This window comes from Meleagris gallopavo, chromosome 25 (assembly GCF_000146605.3).
Source record: "Meleagris gallopavo isolate NT-WF06-2002-E0010 breed Aviagen turkey brand Nicholas breeding stock chromosome 25, Turkey_5.1, whole genome shotgun sequence".
NCBI lineage: Eukaryota > Metazoa > Chordata > Aves > Galliformes > Phasianidae > Meleagris > Meleagris gallopavo.
The window spans coordinates 3,260,084-3,268,988 of NC_015035.2; the positions used below are offsets into that span (position 1 = coordinate 3,260,084).

An 8,905-nucleotide genomic window follows, 5' to 3' on the forward strand; every position below is an offset into this window, starting at 1 on the left:
CGGTCCTCCTCCATCCTCCTCTCTCCTTTGCAGGAACTCCAACAGCAAAAACGACCGCAGGAACCGCAAGTTTAAGGAGGCTGAGCGGCTCTTCAGCAAATCCTCGGTCACTTCTGCTGCGGTGAGTGCTGCAGGGACACCCCCACACCCTCCCCGGTGACCCTGCACGTATCATCGATTTCCAACCCGCTGCTCATTGTGCTCCTTTTCAACCGTTCTGTGATTCTGTGACACCCCCACGGGGCTGAGTTCCCACAGACGTCTGTTAAGCAACGTCCCTGCTGTCGTTAACTGCCCATTTCGTCTTTCCAGGCTGTCAGTGCGTTAGCTGGAGTTCAGGATCAGCTCATTGAGAAGCGTAAGTCACCTTTTCCTTTCTCCCCCCATTGGCAGAATTGGGAAGAATTAAACTTCTCCTCTCAGCTCGGCCCCATCTTTGCTTCGCTGGGCTCTCTGCTGTCTGCTCTGAGTGGAGAAACCAGGACTGAAGTGATGCGTTTCGGTGCCTGTGTCTCTCCATCAGTTGCACGTGGCTGTGGGAGAAGATGAGAGCTCCACTTCTGGAGGCTGCAGTCTGTTGTGGGCGCTCAGCTTTTAGACCTTTCCTTCTGCTGACACCATAACTTCTGAAAGAGTGATCAGGCACTGGAATGGGCTGCCCAGGGGTGGTGGAGTCACCGACCCTGGAGGTGTTCAAGGAACGTTTGGACGTTGTGTTGAGAGACATGGTTTAGTGAGAACTGTTGGTGATGGGTGCATGGTTGGGCTGGGTGATGCTGTGGGTCTTTTCCAACCTTGGTGATTCTATGATTCTGTAACTCTGGGTCCACCATGTGCTGATCAGGTGCTGCCTGGTGTTTCCAGTTCTTGGCACTAAAAACTTCAGTTTCTATAGTTTGTGTAGTTCTTCTCCCTGATGCTTTGCAGGAGCAGCCTGAGATGTGAACTGTGGGGACGTAACCATTCGGCTGTTCTGCTTCTCATCCCATTCCAGGTGAGCCAGGCAGTGGGACGGAAAGCGACACTTCTCCAGACTTCCACAATCAGGAGAACGAACCCAGCCAGGAGGATGCTGAGGAGCTGGATGGATCTGTGCAGGGGGTGAAACCCCAAAAAGCCGCTTCCTCCACTTCTGGGAGCCACCACAGCAGCCACAAAAAACGGAAGAACAAAAATCGGCACAGGTTAGTGGCACCAGCAGCCTTCTAGTAGTGCACTGGGAATGGTTAGTTCTTGCTGAACGGACTTAATTATGTGAAGGGAGCTAATAAGTTGTGAGCATAACAAACTGGTCAGGTCATTTGGTTGTATCACTTGCTTTGAAGTTGTGTTTGAAGGCCTGTGCTCCTGCTGCGCTCATTGTGTCAGGGAGGGGAAGGCATGCTGAGGCAGCTCAACAGGCAGCCAGCACAGGGTACTCACAGCTCAGAGACAGTGGTGTTTTTGACCAGGCCTTGTCGGTTCTTTTCTCTTTCAAGCAGAATAAAGCTGTCTTCCCTGCAGTAGAGGAAGATTACAGTCCTGGCCTCCTGTGATTGTTCCTTGGTTTCTACAGAGCCAAGGAAGATAGGAATGTCACTGCTTTCTCTGGAGAAGGAGGATGGAGAACAACTTAGAGTGTTTTGGGGGCTGCTGACTCTCAGTATCTTTACTACATTTTCTACTCCAAACCTTTTCTGTTGTCATGTCCCAGAGTCGTTTGATTACAGCACATACAAGTTGCTTTATCACACAAACCACTAGTTTTTATTATTAAACTGGCCTGAAATTCATGTGAAACAGCTCTCCTGAACTCTTTGTGATTGAATTTAGGTGACCACTTCTACCCCTTAAGGCGTGCCTTCAAGGCACGATGCAGCACAGTGGGCTGACGGCTCAGAAATTGGGAATCATTGAATTCCAGAGCTGCTTTCCCTGGGTCAGTGTAACCTGCACATTAGGTTATTGCTACTGAGCCCTTTGGCTTTGGGTACAGGTGGATATTCCTCTTTGAGGAGCCTTCCCAGACAATTGCAAATGTTTTAAATAATAGTGATAGATGTCACAGAGACTGCTGGGAAACGGTCACTCTGAGAGACACCGAGGTAGGTACAGTGCCTGAAAACTAATTAACTACTACTTCTTATTAGTTAGGTTTTCTGTCATTAGCATTTTTAATTGTTAGGTCAGGATTTTCTTCCCACAGCAGCCTTAATCAGGCACACATCCCAAAATATTGGGTGTCCTTTTTGGTTCCTCCTGAGCTAGGAACCAGAAGCAGCTCAGAAGTGTTTTTTAGCCCGCAGATAATTGGGAGGAAGGCCAGAAGTAACAGAGCACATCTCTAAACCACTTCAGAGAAACAATCTGTACAGCTGAAGTACAGCCTAAGAACATTGCTATTTGAAACAGATTACAAAGCACTGCTGAACACTTACATGGAGCACAAAGCAATCTGCTGCAGTACAGTGGGGTCCAGTGCAAATGCCATAAATAATATAAACTCTTTTGCTCCATTACATGACCCCAACTGTAGTGACAAGAGTTAGAAAGAAACTGCCCTACTGAAAGCTTGTGTTGCTTTGGGCTTTCTTCTGCATTCCTTCCTGTGAAGCAGCTGGTACAGGCTACTGTTGGAGACAGAATATTGGACATGAGGAGCCCAGTCTGATCTGGTATGGCAATTCTTATCATCCTAAGAGATGCATCTAAAGTACAGAAAGGATTTTGCAGTTGTTGTGTAATGCTTAACATGGCCAGGTAGCGGAAAGTAATTCAATTTGTCTGTAATGCAAACTGTTAGAAGTTGTGATTGCTGCTAACGATTGTCCCCTAAATTTCAGCAGAAGAGCCCAAACGATCTTTAGGTATATCTAGGTTTGAACCAAACAAAAGCCAGTCCCAATCTTTTTAATGGTGCAGCTCATTCAGAAGCTCTTTCATTTCCAGCATACGTTTGAGTTCTGCTCACCTGTTCCTGAAGGACTGGGAGGTGCTGGGAATGGACTCTCTGAAGGTGCACTGACTCCACGTAGCACCAGTTTTTCTCACTCTTGTGCCACCAGTGGCAATGAGGAGAGTTGGATTCAGATTGAGCAGAGCTTGTGTGAAAATAGCTGGTTTAATTTCTAACAATTCACGCAGGAGATCACGTGGCAGTGTTTTACTGAAGCCATCCTCTGTTCCCTCAGACCGCAGAAGGGCCCAGCTGATGATTCTCATGGCTAAAAAGTGTTTCAGGGGAAAACAGTCCTCCTTCCTCTTAGAGACCCAGTGCTGAGAAACGCCAAGTAGAGCAGTGAGCTTTGGGGCAGAGCGCAGTGCCATCAGTGTGAGTGCTGAGAGGTGGGGTGGGAACGCAGCAAGCCGTGGTTGGACTCAGCCTTGGCACCATTACTTCAGAGCTCCCAAAGGGCTGTGGGTGTAAGGGCGTGTGGTGTGTGCATTTTGGGAACATCGAGTGCGTACGTGGCCACGTGGCTTCATGGTTGTCTCCACCTCTGCCTGAACAAGCTTTGCTTTGCTTAATAATCTAGCCAAAGCCGCTGCTTTCTGACCACCCGTTGGGTTTTGTGAGCAAATCCGTTTTTTGATCTGCCCGTGAGCTCCTCAGCACACAGCATTCCCTGCGTAACACCGCTCCTAACACCTCCCCATCCCCGAGATCCACCTGGGAATGGGACTCTGTCAGATCCGCAGTGCTTTTTTTTGTGCCCCGTTCCGGTTAAAGAACCTTAAAGTTACCTTTCAGAACTTGATGGCGTTTGAACACTGGCTTTTATTTATTTATTTACTTGTTTATTTTTAGTATTCTCGCTAGGGTGGCTAATCGACTAATTTATTTAATTCGTTAGTGTATTAATTTCTATTGCTTTCTTCCTTTCAAATGCTGCCCCTCAGCCCGTCTGGCATGTTTGATTATGACTTTGAGTAAGTTTGACTTGAATTAGTACTTGTGCTGTGTTGTTAGTGTGTAGACACCAATGTGCCTTTTGAGACCTTTCTAACCCATAGTTTATCTGTTTAATTGTAGGTATGTATATTAGGTTAGGCTGGGAAGTTTTTTTAAAAAACAGAAAAGCGTGATGGAGGTAACATTTTATTTAATAACTTCGGCAAAATTAAATTAACTTCACTCTCCTTTACCTCTCTGTTCCGTTTTTTAAATAGATAAACTCTTTAACTTAAATACGTAGTTTAAAAACTGATTCTTCTGGCTTTGCTTCTGAAGGAGATCAGTGTAGATTTGGTTGTTTCCTTCTGGACATCCATAACCAACTCCGTACCTTTGTCTCCTGTAATCCCTGCCATCTTAAGCTCCTATCTCTGTTCCTAGTAAATAACCCTTGCCACTATGTCTGAATAATTCCCTATGGCATAGTTACACATCTAACCAATTAACGTAGAGCATGCACATTTAACAGTATTTCTTTATGCTGCATAACTTCCCTGTGATTTTTATTAACTCTTTTTCTGAATGGAACGGGATATGCATTGTGGCAAAGAATAAAGAATCCACTCTCCTTCTCTTTGCTGTTCTCTTGTAATGTTGGGACAGTGATTTGGCTCAGCCCAATTGAGAATGTGGATTGAATTAACCGAATAGCCTTTGTTGTAGCCTGTGCCATATTCAGTAGCTGGTTCTTTGCAACCTACTGTTTGTGTCGTGTATTGAAATGGACGTTTCTCTTATCTTTCCAACCACAGGATTGATCTCAAGTTAAACAAAAAGCCGAGAGCTGTAAGTATCAGTGCTCTGTCGTTGTTTTTGTTGCTCGTCCTGGAAAGCCTCCTCTGCCGTGATATAAGATGTTGTTTTTGTGCTTGGGGAATGTGTAGGGATGGAGTGTAAGCATTGTCTTCCAGATTTAATAGTGAATAAGCCCAGGTGGGCTCATTACTGAGCAAGGTTGCACTTAAGCCGTGTGCACTTCTTATGAACAAAAAAGCTGTTTTGCATCTTTCTGTTCTGTCATGAAGTGCACCAATAAAAGCTCCTGGTTTGGGCTGAAAACAAATCTCTTTTCTCTTTTGCCTTCAGCTAATGGCGTGTAGAATGAGAGAAGGCAAGGAATCCCAGCTCTGCCAGCAGAGGTGGAAGTAGAAAGGTCTTAATGTGCCCATCTTCTGTCTCTGCAGGACTACTAGACACATCAGTGCTGAAGATTCTGGGATCCGGTCCTACATGAATCCCCACCAAGAATAACTCCAGTCATCTGAACGAGCACAATGGCAGCTCTCTGGCCACGTGTGTGCAGAAGGGAGCGATCCACTCTAAACAACTCAAGGGGGAGAAAGTCTTGGACGTGTCTTTGCATCATTTTTAGATAACCTGACTGGCAGGAGATGAAGGTGTAGTAGTAGTAGTCCTCAATTCCTGGCTATTCTGTGCTTCCAGCTCAGTCAGGAACTTCCTTCAATTGGCTGATGTTACTGCTGCCACTGTAAAACCGTGGGGAGGCATTTCCTTTTCTGCTGGAATAGGGCTGTGATTCACTGTGTCCCATCCACGCTGTAAGACTTAGGTTACTTTTGTTACTGAGACGTAGCTTTGTGGTTTTGTTTGTTTCTTTGTTTGTTTGTTTTTTTTTAAACCAAAGTGCATCGTTAATAAATGGGCTTTTGGTTTGTTTGTTTTAATGCCTGTAGAGAGGAAAGTTCTTGGTTTTGTGGAACAGCTCGGTTTGATTTGTAGGTAAGCAGAGAACAAAGTGGCTATCCAGTTTCTCTGACTTTTCTTTTAAATGCCATCCCCTGAAGTTGGCACTGTGCTTTTAGATGCAGAGGAGGCTGGAGCTCAGAGCCTTCTTGCTCTCTGCTATCTTCGACGTTGGGTAGATTCTCTTTTTAATACAAACTTCCCTCATTTGTACATAAAGAATAAAAGTTACATTCGTCTCTCTTCCCGTGTTCTGCTCAGTCAAAATATTGACTCCCGGTGCTTTTTATTCTCCATCAGCTTTCTGCACTTCTTCCACTTTCACATAGCAGCTGCTTTCGTCCCATGACCCTTTGGAGGAATCATTTGTGCTTGCTTTCCTGCGGTAGACATAACATGGAGTACTTGAAAGGATTGCCAGGCATTAATCTCCAGCCATGTTCAACTAATCCTGCATCAAGGTAGGGCTTGGATAGCAGGCAGTCCTCAGTGCTGCTGGCAGCATGCCTGCAGATAAGGGATGAGTAATTTGGATTGCCACTGGGAAGTACACAGAGGGATGAAATGTTTGGTGCTTTTCACAGCGGCCGAGTCAAGATAGCGGTGTTGAAATAAGCTGTGCCTTTCTCAAGGTGGTATATAACCAGTTACCTGTGCTGTAATGCTTTTGTTTGCTTAAACAGTTCGCAGTGCCATGTAAAAAGTTGTAGCACTTGCCTTACAGCCTTCCACGTACTTGCATGTGCACTTGTTACAGTGGAGCCTGAATTCTGCTCTGCTGCACTTCTCCTTTCCTGAGGTCCTGCATTGCAGCTCCTTGTGGCAGCAGCAGTGACCATCTCCCCTATGCAACCCTATCATGCAGGACCTGCAGGTGGAGGTGAACACGTAGAAGCACCATTCCCCCTTCTTTTCTCGTTAGGGAATGGAGGCAGCTCTGTGTTTGCTCCTGGTGCTCCTGCCTTAGCCCACAGCAGTGAGTGCTGCTGCTGCTGCTCGGCCACAGGGAGCTGCTGGGACAGAGTAACTTAATGGGAGAACAGCAAAGCTGCCCTACTTTTTTGTGTTCAAAGTTATTCCTCTTAAGAGGTAAAAGAGAGAGGAATAGAGGATGTAGGAAATAGCATAAAGTCCTAACAGGGCCTGCTTTGCTGTAACTGTGGGAAAAAAAGACGACTTAGCTGATGGTTTCTGACCACTTGACCTTGGTACAAAAGCTGCTTTTCTCTGGTGCTCTTTTTCCCTGGTTCCAAAGCAAGGTTAGTAAAGGCCTGACCTCAAGGGGTCCATGCTGCACCTCTGACCTCAGGGACAGCGTTGGACCTTTTGGGCCAGAACGTCTCCCTGCAGAGAAACAGCCAAAGGGCTCATGTCACACAGAGACCCACACGTGCCAGAGATTTTATGGCAAAGTGTCCTGCATCCCTGCAGTATGGACTGGGGGTGCTGCAATCTTCCCCAGCAGTGTTTGTCCCTGAGGGAAGGGGACAAACAGACTCAGTCTGTTCTGATGGAGGAGATGGCTGCCCATCACTGCAGCCGTGGGAACCCAGCACGCCGAGCAGGGCAGAGAGCACAACGGTAAATGCTTTGCTGTTCAAGGAGCCACCGCCCCGTCCTGCTGCAGCTTTCAGACTGAGAAACCACGGTGTCCACTGGGGTCTGTTCCAGCAGAGGGAGCAGAACTGCAGGTCCCGGAGCAAGAGCTGTCAGCAGTGACAGCGCTGCAGCATCAGCTTCCTCGAGGTACTGTTGTAATGGGAGAGCTGCTCAGTTTGAGCACAGCAGCACTGTCACCTGCACGAGGGGTGTGAGGCAGAGCCTGGGGCCAGGCTGGCATTGCCTGAACCTTCCCTTTTATTTCCTGAGACCTTTATTTCTCTTCCTACACAGCTGGAGGCAGTAAAGCTCCCCAGGCTGGGACAGCTGATCTTACACCTGGCTGCCCAGGCTTTTACCTCAATGCCAATGAAAACCAAATAGAATAAACCTCAAGTCCTTTGCTTGCAGAAGATGAATCCTGAGCAAAGAGGGGTGGTGGCCCAGCAGCCACTGTCCTTATGGTGACTGAAGGTAGAGCAGAAGTACCACTAATCCCTGGCACAGCCTCGTCAGCAAGAGGATTAGGCAGGCATTTAGCAATCCTGAGGAAGGGGCTGAAGGCATACCAGCAGGCAGGAGGAGCAGCAGCCTCCAGAGCCTTGTCCAGCAGCTCTCCCTGCACCTCCTGCCCGGGTTGAGCTGGGCTGCACTGCCAGGTAAGTGGGCACAGCAGTGGGGGAGGAGGGCTGCTCGCCCTCCTGTTGGCAGGGCTGGGTGCATCCTGCAGCCACCGCATGTCCTGGGATCTGCAGCACATCTCCATTCCATTCCCCATCTGCAGGATCCCCATGAGGAAGCAGCACAGCCCAGGGAGGCCGTGGTGGAGGCAGCTCCTGCGTTCTGGGTGCTGGCAGCTCCTTTCTCTTTCCAGGACAGCTCTGCAGGGGCTGCAGTGGCTCTGGAGGCTGTTGTGGGTTGGTACTACGGGGCTCCCTCACTATGGCACTGCATGCATGTGTGGGCTTCGCACTGCTGTGGGATTGCAACCCGGTTCATTGGGCAGGAGGTGTTGGTTGTGTGGTTGTGAAGAGCCCTGGGGATGTGGGGTCTTTGCTCCCCCTCCAAACCCTGTCCTCCTCAGTGGGTTTGACTGCACTGTGCTCTCCTTCAGTACCTTCTGATCTGCTACACAAGCTGCTGGGACATCGCCTTCCAGTTCGCTGAAGAGGTAAAGCCCCCCACCACCACACGCACCCCCCCAGTGCCCTCAGGGGCTCTCCAGCAGTGGGGACTCACGGTGACGCAGTGCTGGGTGGCAGAAGGGTCCCCATGGGCACCACACAATGGGGTCCATGGTGCCTTCCAGCTGCTGGGGGTGGATCGTGACAGTGAGGAAGGCGAGGAAGATGGGACCGCTGCTGCTGTGCTGGAGCCTGAGCAGACAGGTGGGTGATGAGGGGCAGGTGAGGCTCTGGTGCCAGCTCAAGTGGAGCAGAGCTGTGGTGCCCTGGCAGTGCTGGAGCTGCAGCGGCTGCGTGATGCCAACGAGGCCACACAGGGGAGGTTGGAGGCACTGGAGGATGACGTCCGCTTCCTCTGCACCGAGCTGGGGGCTGAGAAACTGCTGTGGAGCAGTCGGTTCTTGGAGCTGCTGCGGGAGCAGCAAGAGCTGAGGCAACGGGTGGGTACCCCTGCAGGGTCCTCAGGATCTCCCCTTGCCCCCCC

The 8,905-nt window shown here is 49.0% G+C and overlaps 2 protein-coding genes across 2 annotated transcripts in view; both read left to right on the top strand.

Moving 5' to 3' along the window:
- Nucleotides 1-4: 4 nt before the first annotated feature.
- Nucleotides 5-5,882, top strand: MEAF6 (MYST/Esa1 associated factor 6; the record flags this gene model as incomplete). Its single annotated transcript, XM_010723435.2, has 6 exons — nt 5-121; nt 313-358; nt 995-1,184; nt 3,880-3,909; nt 4,687-4,720; nt 5,119-5,882. Coding segments are annotated over 6 exons (426 nt in total), but the record flags the coding sequence as incomplete, so codon positions are not given.
- Nucleotides 5,883-6,497: 615 nt separating this feature from the next.
- The window catches only part of SNIP1 (Smad nuclear interacting protein 1), a 6,036-nt gene continuing 3,628 nt past the window's right edge, over nt 6,498-8,905 (top strand). The window contains exons 1-3 of the mRNA XM_019622736.1: nt 6,498-6,518; nt 8,352-8,625; nt 8,695-8,854. Coding sequence (XP_019478281.1) covers nt 6,498-6,518; nt 8,352-8,625; nt 8,695-8,854 — 455 coding nt within the window. The remainder of the gene's footprint in view (nt 6,519-8,351; nt 8,626-8,694; nt 8,855-8,905) is intronic.